This window comes from Pelophylax lessonae (assembly GCF_965119305.1).
Source record: "Pelophylax lessonae genome assembly, chromosome: 13".
NCBI lineage: Eukaryota > Metazoa > Chordata > Amphibia > Anura > Ranidae > Pelophylax > Pelophylax lessonae.
Window position 1 is genome coordinate 161201900 of NC_138780.1, and position 19300 is coordinate 161221199.

Consider the following 19300-nt stretch of genomic DNA (forward strand, 5'->3'; position numbering starts at 1 on the left):
GTCCAATTAGAACACGGCTTCCCTTGGACTCTAGCTCCCTCTCAGGCATGCACCATACAGCCTGTCTGAAAAAAAGATTTTTCTGCCACAATGTCAGATTGCTTTCGAAAACTCTCAATACTTCTAGAGTCTTCAGTTTTCAGAGGCCAAAAAATCTGCATGTCCTCTCTCCCCCCACCCTGTTCAGGAATCTGAAGCAGAAACTCATTTACTTGTAGATATTAGAAAAATATTGAGCACCCTTTTGTAGCAGAGATAGAATAGGTTTTTCCTCTCCTGCATTTTATGACCTACAGGCTACAGCTTTGCACTAAATTCTCTCTACTGTGGACAAACCAATTAACTCTTTGCATGCTAGTCTTTTTTCACATCACCGGACTCTCCACAGCCTAGGTAAGCCCTTATTGGCACCAAAGCTGGCTAAATCGCTAGGCCTTTTTTAATACACTCTGTGCAATTTGAAGATTGGCTCATACTTTTAAGGGTATTCACTCTTAATGTTGCTGAAATTTATTTATTCATCTTTTTAATTAAATGTATCCTATGGAAATGCAATGTTAAATGACCTGTTTGGTAGTGGGCATTTCAGTTCTCAAACACCTTATTCATATTGAGGCTGTTCCATCTTTTAAGAATTTGCCTCTGGAACACCTTTTAAAGGTTTTCTTTGCCCTTGCAGGTTGCACCCTGTAGCCATCTATTGCTACCCTGTCTATTTGCCTGACTATTGCTGACTGGACAAGACAAATAAACAGAGTCCAGGAACCGGTCTTTGAGGACCCTGCTCTTAGAACAATTACAACTGATGCCCTCAGCACTGTTTTTGTTGCTCTAGAGAATGTAATTGCTCAGGTTTCCTAAATGTCCCTCATCTCTATTCAATAGGCACAGGATTTTGTGGTTAAAAGCTTGGTCTGCTGAACCCACTTGTAAAAAGCATCTTCTATGCATGTCTTTTGGTAACGAATGCCTATTTGGGGAATTCCTAATGAATTCATGAAGAAAGTCACTGGAGTACTTATACCACATATGAAAAAGCCTAAGTCTCCTACTCCCACGGCTACTTCCTCTAGCCAAAGGGATCTCTTTTCTCTCCCAAGATGTCAACTTCCAAATCAAGGCTTAATACATCCACACCTCCATTTTGGCGCAAGCTATAGACTCCAAAGTCTAACTAAGCCTGCCAAGATGCCCTCACAATGAGGGGTTTGTGTGGGGTGGGGGTTTACATTCAGTTGGTGTTTTCACCAGTCTTATTCCAGGAAATTCTGAAACTCCTGATCCAATCTGTCATTTGAAAATGTACAAAATAATTTCTATTTCTGCTTTTTTGCCTTCTACAAGTAGTGGTTGTACCAGTTCATTCAGAAGAACATTTTCAAGGTTTCTATTAGAGGTTGTTTTTTTTTTTTTTTTACAAAAATGAAAATTTTTATACTTACCTGCTCTGTTCAATCGATTTGCAGTTGGTCCAGGGGCTGCAGTTCATCTGTGATGCCTCTTTGGATGCAGCTCCCCCTAGTCGCTAGGCTCTCTGTTTCAGCAGTGGTCCTTCTGCGTATTTTATTGCTCAAATGCTGGTCTGCAGACCAGACTTTTAAAAAGGCCTTGACTGATCTTCCCTTTCAAGGAGATCGCCTGCTTGGAGCTACCCTGGATGACATCATTAAGGGTCTCACAGGGGGGAAGAGTATCTTTCTTCTGCAGGCTACTAAGTGCAAGGACCCTCGTCGTAGACATGGGCCATCCTTCTCGGCTCATAAGAAGTTTTTACGTCCCTCGGGGTGGAATGGCAAGTGGTCAAAGCCGTTCAGGGCCTCCTCTGGTGGATCCAAATGAACCTGGTCTGGCAATCCAAGAGCAGGCTTCTCCAGACCCGCGGACAAGGCTTCTGCATTAAGGTGGGACGTCTTCGCTGGTTTCCAGACCCGTATACTTCCCTGGTACAAGACAAGTGGGTCCACAATGTCATTCGGTCCAGGTACAAGATCGAATTTCGCTCTTATCCCCTGGCAAGGTTTTTTCCTTCCAACCTGCAGGGTCTGTTTGGGTCCAAGACCTGTTCCTTCAAGGGGTGATTGTTCCGGTTCCGACTTAAGAACGTTTTCAGTTTTTTTTATCAAACCTGCGCTATATGATACATGTAATAAAACAAATACCCCAAAAAATAGCAAATGAGCTATCAGGCTAATGAATAATTAAATAATCGTGCAAAAAATATTTGTGCAAATAGTATATAGCAAATGAGCTGTCAAGCTAATGAATAATCAAACGTGCAAACAACAGATATAAATGGCTCCAAAATGTAAATAAATTGAATTAAAACACAGAGTCCATAAAGAAATAAAAAGTCCAAAGGTGTATAGATCGGTGCACAGAGACAGAATCCTCCACCGCTAAATAAGTAATTATTCCTTCCACCGTGTTGAGGTGCAAAAATCACGCTATTGCGCTTATCAAAAAAAGTCTGTATTCAGGCATATATGGCTCATGAGAGATATATATCCAATCAGCTCAACCAGGACCCTTGACAACTCAACTTCAGACCAGCAAGATAGTAGACACCGCAACATAGAGAGCCCGGACAATCCACAATCCAGCAATGATCATGAAAAAATAATAGCCGCCATGGTGAAGTATGTATAGGCAAACATTTATTGTAAACGGTAAAACACTTACATTTTAAAAGAACAAACAGCACTTTTAATCGGCAGGATCCGAGGAACACAGCCGCCCGACTTCCGACTTTAGATTCACAAGGAGGAAGCCGCTTAGGTGTATTCAATCCAATGATCAGAGGTCGGTGCATGTCAGATCCGCAATCCCGTAACAATTTCCACATAGAAGATGAAAGACTGCAATCCGACTTGAAAATGTTGACAATTTATTCATAAGTGACAACAGACAAAGAAATCAGGGACATAAGCCAAATAGTTGACAAGTTTCACGAAGTTACATTTTGCTTAATTATAACTATGAACATGCATATGGAATGACTGCATAAATAGTATCCAACAGCTGAAAGCTATCAATGTAAATTGCAAACAATGATACCAATTAGTAACGTACAGTTGGAAAAAAAGTATTTAGTCAACCATCAATTTGTGCAAGTTCTCCCACTTAAAAAGATGAGAGAGGCCTGTAATTTTCATCATAGGTATACTTCAACTATGAGAGACAAAATAAGAAAAGAAAATCCAGAAAATCACATTGTCTGTCTGATTTTTAAAGAATTTATTTGCAAATTATGGTGGAAAATAAGTATTTGGTCAATAAGTTCAACTCAATACTTTGTTATATATATATATATATATATATATATATATATATATATATATATACCCTTTGTTGGCAACGACAGAGGTCAAACGTTTTATATAAGTCTTCACAAGGTTTTCACACATTGTTGCTGGTATTTTGGCCCATTCCTCCATGCAGATCTCCTCTAGAGCAGTGATGTTTTGGGGCTGTCGCTGGGCAACACGGAATTTCAACTCCCTCCAAAGGTTTTCTATGGGGGTTAAGATCTCGAGACTGGCTAGGTCACTCCAGGACCTTGAAATGCTTCTTACGAAGCCACTCCTTCGTTGCCCGGGTGGTGTGTTTGGGATCATTGTCATGCTGAAAGACCCAGCCACATTTCATCTTCAATGCCCTTGCTGATGGAAGGAGGTTTTAACTCAAAATCTCACGATACATACCCCCATTCATTATTTCCTTTTGCACGGATCAGTCATCCTGGTCCCTTTGCAGAAAAACAGCCCCAAAGCATGGTGTTTCCACCCCCATGCTTCACAGTAGGTATGGTGTTCTTTGGATGCAACTCCGCATTCTTTCTCCTCCAAACACGACGGGTTGAGTTTTTACCAAAAAGTTCTACTTTGGTTTGATCTGACCATATGATATTCTCCCTATCCTCTTCAGGATCATCCAAATGCTCTCTAGCAAACTTCAGACGGGCCCAGACATGTACTAGCTTAAGCAAGGGGACACGTCTGGCACTGCAGGATTTGAGTCCCTGGCGGCGTAGTGTGTTACTGATGGTAGCCTTGGTTACTTTGGTCCCAGCTCTCTGCAGGTCATTCACTAGGTCCCCCCATGTGGTTCTGGGATTTTTGCTCACCGTTCTTGTGATCATTTTGACCCAACGGGACGAGATCTTACGTGGAGCCCCCGATCGAGGGAGATTATCAGTGGTCTTGTATGTCTTCCATTTTCTAATAATTGCTCCCACAGTTGATTTCGTCACACCAAGCTGCTTGCCTATTGCAGATTCAGTCTTCCCAGCCTGATGCAGGTCTACAATTTTGTTTCTGGTGTCCTTCGACAGCTCTTTGGTCTTGGCCATAATGGAGTTTGGAGTGTGACCGTTTGAGGTTGTGGACAGGTGTCTTTTTATATTAATAAGTTCAAACAGGTGCCATTAATACAGGTAACGAGTGGAGGACAGAGGAGCCTCTTAAAGAAGAAGTTACAGGTCTGTGAGAGCCAGAAATCTTGCTTGTTTGTAGGTGACCAAATACTTATTTTACCAAGGAATTTACCAATTAATTTGTTAGAAATCCTACAATGTGATTTCCTGGATTCTTTTCCCCCATTCGGTCTCTCATAGTTGAAGTGTACCTATGATGAAAATTTCAGGCCTCTCTCTCTCTCATCTTTTTAAGTGGGAGACCTTGCACAATTGGTGGCTGACTAAATACTTTTTTGCCCAACTGTATATACCTCTTGCAGCAAGATACTCCACAAAGCAAAAAAGAAAAATGACAAAAGAGAAAATGAAATTGAGAAATGAAGCCGAAAAATTAATAAAACCGAAAACAGAAAAGATAAATAAAAAAAGGGGAACATTAAAAAATAGTTGAAATTAAGATAGAAAAATAAGACTTAGTCTTCCACCATATATATATATATATATATATATATATATATATATATATATATATATATATATATATATATATATATATATATAATAAGTATGTGACCAGGAGAATTTTAATAATGTGAATGAAATGAAAATGTGAAGAGTTTTTAAACATTTTTATATATAATTTCATATAGAAAAATGAGGAAGCGTTCATGAAAAGAGAAAAATTGAAAAAACAAGAAAAGTAAAAAATTGTCACTGAATAAATGTATGTATTATAAATGAATAAATCAATATAAATAGAACAATGTCTAATAGATGCATGTTCATAATATACATAATAGGGATCGACTGATTATCGGCAAGGCCAATATATCGAGGGCCGATAATTGACTTTTGCCGATATATCTGTATCGGCCTCGGAATTGGCCGAAATTGCCGATATTCCAATCATTGCTCATGTAAGGGTAAAATGATGTCACATAGCATAATTCCATTTACAAATGTTATTGAATATGCCACTCACATATGTACAAATTAAAGATATAAGCAATGAAGTGATGTCATAACATCACTTCTGGGTACTGGCGCCAGATGAAAAAAAAATTACAGAATTCAAAACAGCCAAACTTGGCGTTTTGAATGCTTTTAAGTGCAGAGCAGGGGTTTGGGGTCTTTTAGACCCCAGATCCCTCCACAAGAGTACCTGTCAAGTAAAAAAAAAAAAAAAAAAAAAAAAAAAAAAAAATTATAATTTTTTTTAAATGTATGAAAATATTGGCCGATACCTGTGCGATCCATAAATACATATTTAATCCATATCATATATATATATATATATATATATATATATATATATATATATATATATATATATATATATATATATATATTTGGTATATCGGCCATAAATATTTTATCTATGCTCTCCCCTCAAATAGAACATCAATGACCCAGTCAGATGTAGCCTTTTCATAAAAATGAAAAATTGAATGAATAGAGTGTATAATAGTGCATAGTCAAAAATTTGTATGTCAAAAATTCTATTATCAAAAAGGTAATCCCAAACCGTTATTTCAAAACTGTTATTTCAAAGGTGTTTTCTGAAAAACCTTCTTCTTCAAAGCCGTTTCTTCAAAAGATTTCTTATTCAAGAACCATTATTAGAACCATTGCCCAAATCCTTACAACTATCACATGGTATAAGACTATGTGTCTCTATCGCTTAAGGTTTTTTTTAATGCTTTTTGGGTGTTTTTTTCCCCTAAAAACCACTGCTTCCTCAGAAAATCTAACAATATATAGGGGAAGTTTGTTTGTTGAAGGGACATGTTTTTGTCTCTTCCTGGGGTGATATTTGTTCTGGGGTTGGCTCCTGTTGAGCTTCTGTTGCCCCGTTGGCTCAGTTTTCTCTGGCCATGTTGACACGTTGCCGTGCTGTTTTGGCTGCGTCTTTTCCCACCCCTCACACCTGCACTGCTTTGGGACATCCCAATAGTGCAAAACATATGGAAGGGCTGCGACTCAGAGGACGTAAGAGAAAATAGAATTTTTGTAAGAACTTACTGTAAAATTATTTTCTCTGAGTCCTCTGCCAGTCGCAGGCCCCGCCCCTCTATTTTGGGGTTAGTTGTCTTCCTGTACTGCTTGCTACGAAACTGATTAGCCGAACTCTGCACTCTGTGTGTAACCCCGCCGAACTCTGAACTCTGTGTGTAACCCTGCCGAACTCTGAACTCTGTGTGTAACCCCGCCGAACTCTGCACTCTGTGTGTAACCCCGCCGAACTCTGCCCTCTGTGTGTAACCCCGCCGAACTCTGCCCTCTGTGTGTAACCCCGCCGAACTCTGCCCTCTGTGTGTAACCCCGCCGAACTCTGCCCTCTGTGTGTAACCCCGCCGAACTCTGCACTCTGTGTAACCCCGCCGAACTCTGCACTCTGTGTAACCCCGCCGAACTCTGCACTCTGTGTGTAACCCCGCCAAACTCTGCCCTCTGTGGGTAACCCCGCCGGACTCTGCCCTCTGTGGGTAACCCCGCCAAACTCTGCCCTCTGTGGGTAACCCTGCCAAACTCTGCCCTCTGTGGGTAACCCGCCGGACTCTGCCCTCTGTGGGTAATCCCGCCGGACTCTGCCCTCTGTGTGTAACCCCCGCCGAACTCTGCACTCTGTACATAATGCACTCCTGGTATTTAATGCCCTTTAAGACCCTCCCACTGTTTGACCAATTTGGAGAGGAGGTTTTGGGGCTGGGGGGGGGGAGGGGGGGTCATGGTTGAGTTCCTGCACTTATTTTCTGAGAAAAAAAGCCCTGACTAAGGTTCTACATTTCTGTGTCACAGTGCCCTCCACTAGGTTGGTAAGTGTTTTATGGGCTTTTCAGCATCATGAATCTGTTTCTAAGACCTACATTGCAATAGTCTGGTTTTCTGTAAATGTTTTAAGTTTTACAATGTTGTTAGGCCTTATCTGGTGCCACCTTGAGACCAAGGTTCTTCAGATTACTCTGCAAGTACCTGAATTACTATCCTGTATCCATTTTTGAAGTACTCAAAAAAATTTTACAGAATTTTTTTTTTTTTGTTAATTTCTGTTATGTCAGTGCATAGACCTCGTCGTCATGTCTGTTTTTATTTTTTTTATTTTTTCCCAATAAATTGGCATGCTGGCGCACTGAATGATGGAACATATATAGTCCTGTGTTATGTGAGTAGGTGCCTTTGTATTTTACATTTAGAATGATCTCTCTGAACTGAAGTACATGTAAGCCAAGTGCAAAGAGGAAGACTGAGAATGTGAATGTAAACAGTTAATGTAAGTCTTTTTGCACTTTTTCAAAAGGAATGGTTTATTGTCCCGTGCTCCGTTAATCTATAGCAATGTGTTCTGGCTAAAAAGACGGCTATCATTATGCTTCCTCCTTCGATTCCCAGATAAATATTTTTCTTGAGAATACAATTTTGCTGCTTTCTATATAAATTTTTGTCTACACTAATAATGTAGCATTTTAAAGTGTTTTCCAGTGGCTGATTGTTCTTTTCATCTAGAAATACTGCTTTTGACGCAGCAAACATATTGCAGTTGAGGCAGCACACATTGAAAAAGTTGCATTCATTCTGCTGTGTTAATATATCAAGGAGAATTGCATGTACTAGTGGCAGCTGACTGCATAGCTGGCAAATCTTCTTCATATAGCATATCTAATATTCTGCTAGTTCTGCATTTAGATTGAGTTATATGCACTACTTGAACATGTTTGGTCATATCTAATTTTTTTATTTTATTTATTTTAGATCTTGATGTTGTAAAGCCATTTATCTACAGCCATCCGAAGTTGAAGAAACTGGAAGAAGTTGTAATACAGCATTTTAATTCCTGGAATAAGCAGGGTAGGTTTCTAGTACCTCACTAAAATGCTTTTAGTTTTCACCATCATTAATTGAGATGTTTGTGCATAAAGATGAGCTACAGGTGTGTATGTAAAGGTGCATCTCATAAAATAAGAATATCATCAAACAGTTAATTTAGGAAGTTAATTTAAAAAGTGAAACTCCTATATTATATAGATTTATTACACATAGAGTGATATATTTCAAGCCTTTCTTTCTTTTAATTTTGAGGATTATGACTTACAGCTAGTGAAAACCCAAAATTCTGTATCTCAGAAAATTAGAATATTACAGAAATGTTGGCCTACTGAAAAGTATGTCCATGTACAGTATAGTATGCACTCAATACTTGGTCGGGGCTCCTGTTGAATGAATTACTGCATCCATACGGCGTGGCATGGAGTTGATCAGCCTGTGGCACTGCTGAGGTGTTATGGAAGCCCAGGTTTCTTTAATAGTGGTTTCTCTTTCGTTCATCGACGTACACATCGCTCCATAAATCACAACTACTGGGTTATATTGCCCCTTCCAGGAGGAGGACTAGGCAAAACAAAAACACCTGGCTACGCCCATGAGCAGCTCTCTCTGCTCTAGGTAATTTGTCTAGTATAGCTGATGGCGGTAATTTTCCCTTAGTCTGGCTGGTCTCCAGTTGGGGGCCATGTTTGTGTAGCCCGATAACGTCACAGGGGCCATTTTCCCTTAGTCTGAACTATATGAACAGGGATGGTGTCCATGGTGATGCTGGGTCCAAATTCTCGGCGCTCCTCCAATCGGTAAGGTGAGTCCTTATCTCTCTCTTCAGGAGTAAGGACCTAGGCTCCCGGCTGGGATCTCTGATCCTAGCAATTGTTTTTTCCTTCCTTACATCTTTTTTGTTTTTTCGCTTGGGAGATTTACAATCAACTGCCGGGCTGGATAATCTAGATCCAGTGGTCCCCCCAGCCCAGCCAGCGAGCGCATACAGACCACAGCTACGTGCTAGGTCGGCCGTGACTTAGCCTCATGGACAAAGGCTGGCCCGCGAGTTAAACGTCTTGCAGGGTCGCATACAACCAGCTTGGGTTGGAGTCGCTGCAGTCCCTTGGCCGACAGCTTCCTTACTTTGGTGGTGGCGAGGATTCTGTCTGGAGCGTTACCCGCACCATGGAAGGATAAGCACAGTCCCCCCTCTCCCCTTTTGGCGTTTTGTTTGGGGTGGATGCAGGTAACGTCCAGGGACAGTCGTACCTGCCTGCAGGTTTCCTCCTCCCATCCTTAAAAATCCCTCAGTGAGCTGGGCTTCCCCCACTCCCTTCCCCCCCTGTCTGGACCTGGAGTAGTGTGGGGGTCCCAGGGCAGTGGATGCAGCAGAGACCCCTGGGGTCTCCCCCGCTATCCCCACTCTGTAAGGGTCCTGGGGATAATGTGTCCTGCCCTGATAGTCTGGAGGGGTCCCAGTGTAGGAGACCCCCTAGGTGCATGAGTGCGCAGCAGAGTCTCCCCTAACGTGTGTCCTACCTTCAGGAGAGAGTCCCTTTGCAGAGAGTGCAGCATTGCAGAGGGCACAGGGAAGATCCTGGCAGCATGCTCGTGGACCTCCTTCATGAGCGTCAAGGGATCCACAAAATTATTCTTTTGGGGGTACCCAGAAAGGGGGACAAAGCTTGTCCTTCTCAGGTTTTTTTTAGGTCCTGAGTCTCATTGTGCGGATTTAATTCCTGCATGGGTTCAGGTGATGTCCGAACTACCTAAGGTCCCCCCTATCCCTTTTCAGGGAATTTATTTGCCTAGGTCTGATTCTAATTCTGACCAGGGTGGCCCTTCCTCTGGACAAACTTAAGGAACCACATGCCGTGATTCACCGGGTGCTGTCACACAGATAGTTCTCTCTGCCATTTTTCATACAGGTTCTTAGTCTGGTGGTATCTACCTTCAAGACAGTTCTGCTTGCACAGTCCTAGATGCAGCTCCTTTAGCAGGTTCGGCTCCACAGAAGGATACTGAGGTTCGTGGCGAGATCACGGGTTCTTCTGGCAGATGCTGCAGGCATCCAAGGGCCACACTAAGGCGGTATCATCCTCGGCTCAGGCTTCTTTCGCAATTCCTGTGAGGAATCAAGGGCGAGGATCTTCCAATCAGTCTGGTGGCCATAAACGTCTCTTGGGGGCTTCCTCTCAGAAAAGACCAGTTTTCCCAAGGGCTGATCTACCATCCTGCTTTACAGTTGCAGTTTAATGACTTAGCTATTGAAAGCCAGGTACTGAGGGATAGAGTGAACAAACAAATAAATTCTCCTGCGCTCAACACAGATGTGGCGGCGGTAGGTCTCTATGGCTCCGGGTATAAGCACAGATTTTGCTGCCCTCCTGGGGTCAGGGGAAACCCAATAGGAACACTGTATAAAGAACAAAAACAGGGTGCACCGACTTTGTGCATTACCCAAATGGAGTTTATTAAAATGAAATAAGAAGAAATATACTCCCAAACAGAGAAATTGTTGAAAGCATTTCGTTCTACAATGAACCCAAAGCAACCAGGTCATCAGGACAGTGTCCAGCACGCCATAGGACCTTCCAAATGGCTGAGGTGTTTCGAGGGGAGATCCCCTCTTCAGAGCCACTGTACAGTAATACATTGATGCATATGATCTAGAGGAAGGGGCTTGTCACATGGTCTCAAAGCCCCTCCCAAAAATGGGTGGAAATGGGAGTGGTGTCAACGCAACACCTACTAAAATATAAATTGAACTGAGACAAATAACCCCAATAAAATCAAATCAAATGATATCCCAGTTTAATGATCAACAGTTGAACAGATGTAAACGTCTCTGCAATGAGAGAAAAAAAAAAAAAACTGTGTGTGTGTGTGTGAGCATGCAGGTCGGTCCCCGCTGAGTATGGGTACGTCACAGGTCCCAAGTGAGGGGGTTGCGTTTCCCCCCCATCACTTCCTGAATCTCAAGCTCGCCGGCCAGCTAACCCAAGGAGCCGGGACGTGCAAAGCATAAAGAGGGGGCCGGACAGCCATGCAAACACCCGCCCGCCAGGCGGGCGGAACCAGCCAGCCTCCGTTTCTCCGAAAACCAGACGTCGCAACAGTAGAGCAGGAGACACAGCCACCAGAATTCACGGGAGCAGACCGTCCGCCCACCACTCCACCTGAGCCAAGGTGTGTCTAGATTAGTAATCCCTACTATGGTGAAGGTGAGGAAGTCGTCTTCCAGCAAGATATACCATCGTATGTGGAAAGCGTACATTTCTTTGGTGTGAGTCGATTGGCGCACATCCACAATCCTTTTCTGTTGCTCGCATCTTAAGCTTTCTTCAACAGGGCATTGATCAGAAGTTGGCCTTGAGTGCCATCAAGGGCAAAGGTGTCTGCCCTGGCAATATTCTTTCAGTGACCCCTAGCCACTTACTCTTTAGTTCGTACCCTCATTCAGGGGGTTCGACATGTGGCTCCACCTGTACGGTCTCTTTTGCCGCCATGGGATTTAAATTTAGTACTTTCCATTATATTTAGGAGATTCCTTTGCCTAAGTTATCCCAGAAGGTGACATTCTTGGTGGGTATTACCTTGGCCCACAGGGTATCGGAATTGGCAGGATTATCCTGCCGCATTCCCTATTAGTGGTCTATAGGGATAAATTGGTTCTTCTTCCCTGTCCATCATTCCTGCCCAAAGTTGTCTCTGACTTCCATTTGAATGAGAACATTGTGCTGCCTTCTTGTGTCCCAAGCCAGCTTCCCAAGGAATTTGCTTTGCATACCTTTGATGTGGTTAGTGCGATTCACGTGTATCTGGCAGCTACAGAGTCCTTTTGTAGGTCAGACTCGCTTTTTGTGGTTAGGAACTGACCAAGAGTAGGGCTGGCTGCTTTTTTGGCTACCATCTCCAGATGGACCAGACAGATGGTGACTCAGGCCTATTCCATTAAAGGTCAGGTTCCACCTTTCCCTGTGAGTGCATTCTACTCGGGCACTGAGTGCTTCTTGGGCCTTCCATCATCATGCATCAATAGCCCAAGTTTGCAAGGTGGCCACTTGGTCGTCGGTGCATACCTTTACAAAATTCTATAGGCTAGATACTGTATCTTTCACTCCATAAGACGCACCTAGGTTTTAGAGGAGGAAAACAAGAAAAAAAAATATATTCTGACCCATATATATATGCAGAGATTTGCTTGTAGGCATTGTCTGTGGCTGAGCCCGGGAGGAAGCCTGCGGCTGCAGTATAGAGCAAAGCCGCTGCTTCCTGTGTATGGCTCATCCTGTCACAGGCAGAGTGCATCTGATATCACTCCGCCTGTGAGCTGGCCCTATACAGGAAGTAGCGGCTCCATGCCAGTAAGTGACGGCTGAGCCGGGACTCAGGGGACACTGCCGGGAGACTCAGTATTCGCTCCATAAGACGCACAGACATTTCCCCCCATTTTCTGGAGGGGAAAAGTGCGTCTTATGGAATATAAAAAATATGGTACTTTGCCATCGGCGGATGCGTCTTTTGGCCGCAAAGTTTTGCAGGCTGCTGTTTAAGAGGGGCTGTTCCTTCTTGAGGGGAGTTTTTCTTTAAACTTTTATTTTTCAGACGGGGCACCTGGGACTCGGTTAAGGCTCTAGTGTCCTAGTTAAGGGCTCTTATGTTTAGCCTTGGGTTATTTTCCCCCACCCCTCATTTTCCTTTTGACACTGCTTTTGGACGTCTCGGTAGTTATGATTTTATGGAGTCTTTGGAGCACATCTCCCCACCTGATCCCCTCTCTGAGTCCCATCCATCAATGCACTGACGGTGGTCCTGGAGGTCACCCTGCTGGGTCTGTGATCACATGCCCTGAATCCTCAGATTGTGAGGATGATTCCTCCGCTTCTGCAACTGCATAGGAAAAGGTGCTGGTGGACGCACTGATTATCTGTGCTTGAGACTTTAAGTTGGAGGATGCAGCTGCGGCTATGAAGGAGGTGCAGTTTCCCCTTGGCAGCTTACAAGCCATCCAGAGCGGCAAAGGAATTCCCTATCCCTCAAATCTTTCCCCTTGATAGATTTGTCACTGAAGAGTGGGGACGACCACAGCGTCCCTTTGGGGTCCCTTAGCGAGTTGCTTGGCGATACCCCTATGAGGAGTCCCTTCTTAAGAAGTGGGCTGTTCCACTGGTGGTGGACCCTCCAGTTTCCAGATTAAACAAGGCAACCATGATTCCGATTGAAGAGTCCCCGGCCTTTAAGGACCCGGCTGACAGGAAGGCGGAGGCTGTGGCCGTAATTTGTATACCCTGGCTGGTTCGGCACTGAGGTTGATTCTCACCATTGCCCTGGTGTCGCAGACTCTGCCTCCGTGTCCTGGAGGGGGAGTAGCTCCCCCCTGCCTTTGCTGAGCTGGTGGACCAGCTGGTCCAGGGGCTGCAGTTTATCTGTGATGCCTCTATGGATTCAGCTCCCCTAGTGGCTCGGCTCTGTTTTGGCAATGGTCCTTCGGTGTGTATTTGGCTCAAATGCTGGTCTGCGGACCAGACTTCTAAAAAAAAAAGCTTTGACTGATCTCCCTTTTCAAGGAGAGCGTCTGTTTGGTGCTACCCCGGATGACATTAAAGGTCTCACAGAAGGAAAGAGTACTTTTCTTTCACAGGCTACTAAGGGCAAGGACCCTCGTCGTAGATGTGGGCCGTCCTCCTTGGTTCATAAGAAGTAGTTTCGTCCCTCAGGGTCGAATGACAGGGTATCAGAGCCCTTCGGAGCCTCCTCTGGAGAATCCAAGCGAATTTGGTCTGGCAAGTCAAGTGCCGCCTTCTCTAGACCAGCGACAAGGCCCCTTCAGCAGGAAGGTGCGCCCTCACCCGTATCTGGGGTGGGGGGGACATCTTCGCTGGTTCCTGGACCCATAGACTCCCCGGTACAAGCACAAGAAATTCCACGAGGTAATTCGCTCCTGATACAAGATCGAGTTTTGTTCTTACCCTCCGGTAAGGTTCTTACTTGCAACTGTCTGCCTTCAAGCTCTTTTTGGGGTGGTGCAAGACCTTTTACTATATGGGTGATGATCCCGGTTTCGACTTCGGAACGTTTTTTCAGGGTTTTTTTCAGGAGTTTTACTCAAACCTGTTTACAGTCCCTAGAAAGTTAGGCAAGATGCGCCCACTTCTGGACCTCAAGGCACTGAACTGCTTTGTGTGGGTACAGATGTTCAGAATGGAGTCAATGCGTACGGTGGTGGCTTCTCTGCAGGGGGATTTTCTTGCCTCCATCGACATCAAGGACGCTTACCTTCACATTCCAATGTGTCGGTCTCAAGCACTTTCTCCGCTTTGCTGTGGGAGAGGAGCATTATCATTTGTGGCGTTACCTTTTAGTCTCGCCTCTACTCTTCGGATCTTCACGAACACGAAAGTGTTGGCCCCGGTGCCAGCACTGTTATGCCACTAGGACGTCGTACTTCTGTGAACGAGTCTCCTACTGCTCTGGTGAAAAATCTTGAAATCACCATACGAACTTAAGGGAGTTCGGCTGAATTCTGAATTTTCAGAAGTCTTCTCTGGTTCTGTCCACAAGCTGGAATATCTGGGTCTGACTCTGGGCAAACTCCAGAAACTACAGGCTGCAATTCGTCTCCTGCTGTCCAGCAGATAGTCATCCCTCCGTACTTGCATGTGGGTGTTGGGCTTGTTGGTGTCTACCTTCAAGGCGGTTCCGTTTCCACAGTTCCATACAAGGACCCTGCAAGGGATATTCTGGCCAAATGGAACAAGACTCTGCAGTCTCTGGTTTCTCCCCTTGTATCGTACAGTGGTCACCACGGATGCCAGCCTTTCCAGAGTACTGATCAATGTCTTGGAACTCTGAGCGATCAGACTGTGCCTGGAACATTGGACGGATCGTCTTCAGGGATGTCCAGGGCGTATTCAATCGGACAATGCCACGGCGGCTCTGGAGGTAGCCGGCATTCTAAGAGGGGCAGAACGGTTCATTCCAGCCCTCTCCGCCGTACACATTCCCGGGGGGGGGGGGGGGAACTGGCAGATGAATTATCTCAGTCGGCAGGCGCGTTGGACTAAGGGAAGTAATTTCTTCATCCTGAGGTGCTTCATCAGTTGTGTCTCCAGTGGGGCATCCCCAAGGTGGATCTGTTGGCTTCCAGGTGCAGATGTTTGTGGCTTGATCATGGGATCCTCTGGCAGACGCCACGTATGCGCTTGTGGCCCTGTGGTTCAGTATTGTGTGATTTATGCTTTCCCTCCTCTACAGCTTCTGCCAAGGCTTCTACACAAAATCGAAACAGGAAGGATTCCAATGATCTTAGTGGCCCCCGGACTGTCCTCGCCGGGCTTGGTACACCAATCTGGTGCAGCTTGTTGCCGACGTTCCTTGAAAGCTTCCTCTCCGGGAGGTTCTGCTGTCCCAAGGACCAATTTTCCATCCTGCTTTACTGTTGCTTGCTTTGGGGGCTTGGTTGTTGAACGTCAGGTGCTGATGGATAGAGCTTTATCTGAGTCGGTGTTTCCAACACTGTTAAAAGCTAGGAAATCTACTTCTAGGAAGATCTACCATCATACGTGGAAGACGTACATTGCGTGGTGTGTCTCTTGGGGTTCATCCTCGTTCTTGTTCGTTGGCTCAGATCTTGACCTTTCTTCGAGGGGTTGAGCAGAACCTTGCCTTGAGTATTATCAAGGGTCAGGTGTCGCCCTTAGCGGTCCTATTTCAAAGGCCCGCACAGACATTTCCCCCCATTTTCTGGAGGGGAAAAGTGCGTCTTATGGAATATAAAAAATATGGTACTTTGCCATCGGCGGATGCGTCTTTTGGCCGCAAAGTTTTGCAGGCTGCTGTTTAAGAGGGGCTGTTCCTTCTTGAGGGGAGTTTTTCTTTAAACTTTTATTTTTCAGACGGGGCACCTGGGACTCGGTTAAGGCTCCAGTGTCCTAGTTAAGGGCTCTTATGTTTAGCCTTGGGTTATTTTCCCCCACCCCTCATTTTCCTTTTGACACTGCTTTTGGACGTCTCGGTAGTTATGATTTTATGGAGTCTTTGGAGCACATCTCCCCACCTGATCCCCTCTCTGAGTCCCATCCATCAATGCACTGACGGTGGTCCTGGAGGTCACCCTGCTGGGTCTGTGATCACATGCCCTGAATCCTCAGATTGTGAGGATGATTCCTCCGCTTCTGCAACTGCATAGGAAAAGGTGCTGGTGGACGCACTGATTATCTGTGCTTGAGACTTTAAGTTGGAGGATGCAGCTGCGGCTATGAAGGAGGTGCAGTTTCCCCTTGGCAGCTTACAAGCCATCCAGAGCGGCAAAGGAATTCCCTATCCCTCAAATCTTTCCCCTTGATAGATTTGTCACTGAAGAGTGGGGACGACCACAGCGTCCCTTTGGGGTCCCTTAGCGAGTTGCTTGGCGATACCCCTATGAGGAGTCCCTTCTTAAGAAGTGGGCTGTTCCACTGGTGGTGGACCCTCCAGTTTCCAGATTAAACAAGGCAACCATGATTCCGATTGAAGAGTCCCCGGCCTTTAAGGACCCGGCTGACAGGAAGGCGGAGGCTGTGGCCGTAATTTGTATACCCTGGCTGGTTCGGCACTGAGGTTGATTCTCACCATTGCCCTGGTGTCGCAGACTCTGCCTCCGTGTCCTGGAGGGGGAGTAGCTCCCCCCTGCCTTTGCTGAGCTGGTGGACCAGCTGGTCCAGGGGCTGCAGTTTATCTGTGATGCCTCTATGGATTCAGCTCCCCTAGTGGCTCGGCTCTGTTTTGGCAATGGTCCTTCGGTGTGTATTTGGCTCAAATGCTGGTCTGCGGACCAGACTTCTAAAAAAAAAAAGCTTTGACTGATCTCCCTTTTCAAGGAGAGCGTCTGTTTGGTGCTACCCCGGATGACATTAAAGGTCTCACAGAAGGAAAGAGTACTTTTCTTTCACAGGCTACTAAGGGCAAGGACCCTCGTCGTAGATGTGGGCCGTCCTCCTTGGTTCATAAGAAGTAGTTTCGTCCCTCAGGGTCGAATGACAGGGTATCGGAGCCCTTCGGAGCCTCCTCTGGAGAATCCAAGCGAATTTGGTCTGGCAAGTCAAGTGCCGCCTTCTCTAGACCAGCGACAAGGCCCCTTCAGCAGGAAGGTGCGCCCTCACCCGTATCTGGGGTGGGGGGGACATCTTCGCTGGTTCCTGGACCCATAGACTCCCCGGTACAAGCACAAGAAGTTCCACGAGGTAATTCGCTCCTGATACAAGATCGAGTTTTGTTCTTACCCTCCGGTAAGGTTCTTACTTGCAACTGTCTGCCTTCAAGCTCTTTTTGGGGTGGTGCAAGACCTTTTACTATATGGGTGATGATCCCGGTTTCGACTTCGGAACGTTTTTTCAGGGTTTTTTTCAGGAGTTTTACTCAAACCTGTTTACAGTCCCTAGAAAGTTAGGCAAGATGCGCCCACTTCTGGACCTCAAGGCACTGAACTGCTTTGTGTGGGTACAGATGTTCAGAATGGAGTCAATGCGTACGGTGGTGGCTTCTCTGCAGGGGGATTTTCTTGCCTCCATCGACATCAAGGACGCTTACCTTCACATTCCAATGTGTCGGTCTCAAGCACTTTCTCCGCTTTGCTGTGGGAGAGGAGCATTATCATTTGTGGCGTTACCTTTTAGTCTCGCCTCTACTCTTCGGATCTTCACGAACACGAAAGTGTTGGCCCCGGTGCCAGCACTGTTATGCCACTAGGACGTCGTACTTCTGTGAACGAGTCTCCTACTGCTCTGGTGAAAAATCTTGAAATCACCATACGAACTTAAGGGAGTTCGGCTGAATTCTGAATTTTCAGAAGTCTTCTCTGGTTCTGTCCACAAGCTGGAATATCTGGGTCTGACTCTGGGCAAACTCCAGAAACTACAGGCTGCAATTCGTCTCCTGCTGTCCAGCAGATAGTCATCCCTCCGTACTTGCATGTGGGTGTTGGGCTTGTTGGTGTCTACCTTCAAGGCGGTTCCGTTTCCACAGTTCCATACAAGGACCCTGCAAGGGATATTCTGGCCAAATGGAACAAGACTCTGCAGTCTCTGGTTTCTCCCCTTGTATCGTACAGTGGTCACCACGGATGCCAGCCTTTCCAGAGTACTGATCAATGTCTTGGAACTCTGAGCGATCAGACTGTGCCTGGAACATTGGACGGATCGTCTTCAGGGATGTCCAGGGCGTATTCAATCGGACAATGCCACGGCGGCTCTGGAGGTAGCCGGCATTCTAAGATGGGCAGAACGGTTCATTCCAGCCCTCTCCGCCGTACACATTCCCGGGGGGGGGGGGGGGGAACTGGCAGATGAATTATCTCAGTCGGCAGGCGCGTTGGACTAAGGGAAGTGGTTTCTTCATCCTGAGGTGCTTCATCAGTTGTGTCTCCAGTGGGGCATCCCCAAGGTGGATCTGTTGGCTTCCAGGTGCAGATGTTTGTGGCTTGATCATGGGATCCTCTGGCAGACGCCACGTATGCGCTTGTGGCCCTGTGGTTCAGTATTGTGTGATTTATGCTTTCCCTCCTCTACAGCTTCTGCCAAGGCTTCTACACAAAATCGAAACAGGAAGGATTCCAATGATCTTAGTGGCCCCCGGACTGTCCTCGCCGGGCTTGGTACACCAATCTGGTGCAGCTTGTTGCCGACGTTCCTTGAAAGCTTCCTCTCCGGGAGGTTCTGCTGTCCCAAGGACCAATTTTCCATCCTGCTTTACTGTTGCTTGCTTTGGGGGCTTGGTTGTTGAACGTCAGGTGCTGATGGATAGAGCTTTATCTGAGTCGGTGTTTCCAACACTGTTAAAAGCTAGGAAATCTACTTCTAGGAAGATCTACCATCATACGTGGAAGACGTACATTGCGTGGTGTGTCTCTTGGGGTTCATCCTCGTTCTTGTTCGTTGGCTCAGATCTTGACCTTTCTTCGAGGGGTTGAGCAGAACCTTGCCTTGAGTATTATCAAGGGTCAGGTGTCGCCCTTAGCGGTCCTATTTCAAAGGCCCATGGCCACATACTCCCTGGTGCATACTTTTCTTCAGGGAGTTAGGCACTTGACACCTCCAGTGC

General features: G+C 45.7%; 1 protein-coding gene across 3 annotated transcripts in view; it reads left to right on the top strand.

Moving 5' to 3' along the window:
• FANCM (FA complementation group M) overlaps positions 1 to 19300 on the top strand; it is a 318993-nt gene that overhangs the window by 192207 nt on the left and 107486 nt on the right. For 2 of the 3 annotated variants that reach the window (XM_082275430.1, XM_082275431.1), the window contains exon 8: positions 8165 to 8260. In XM_082275430.1, the coding sequence (XP_082131556.1) occupies positions 8165 to 8260 (96 nt within the window). Of the gene's footprint in view, positions 1 to 8164; positions 8261 to 19300 lie in introns of those variants that run through there. The other variant, XM_082275432.1, reaches the window with a different exon arrangement.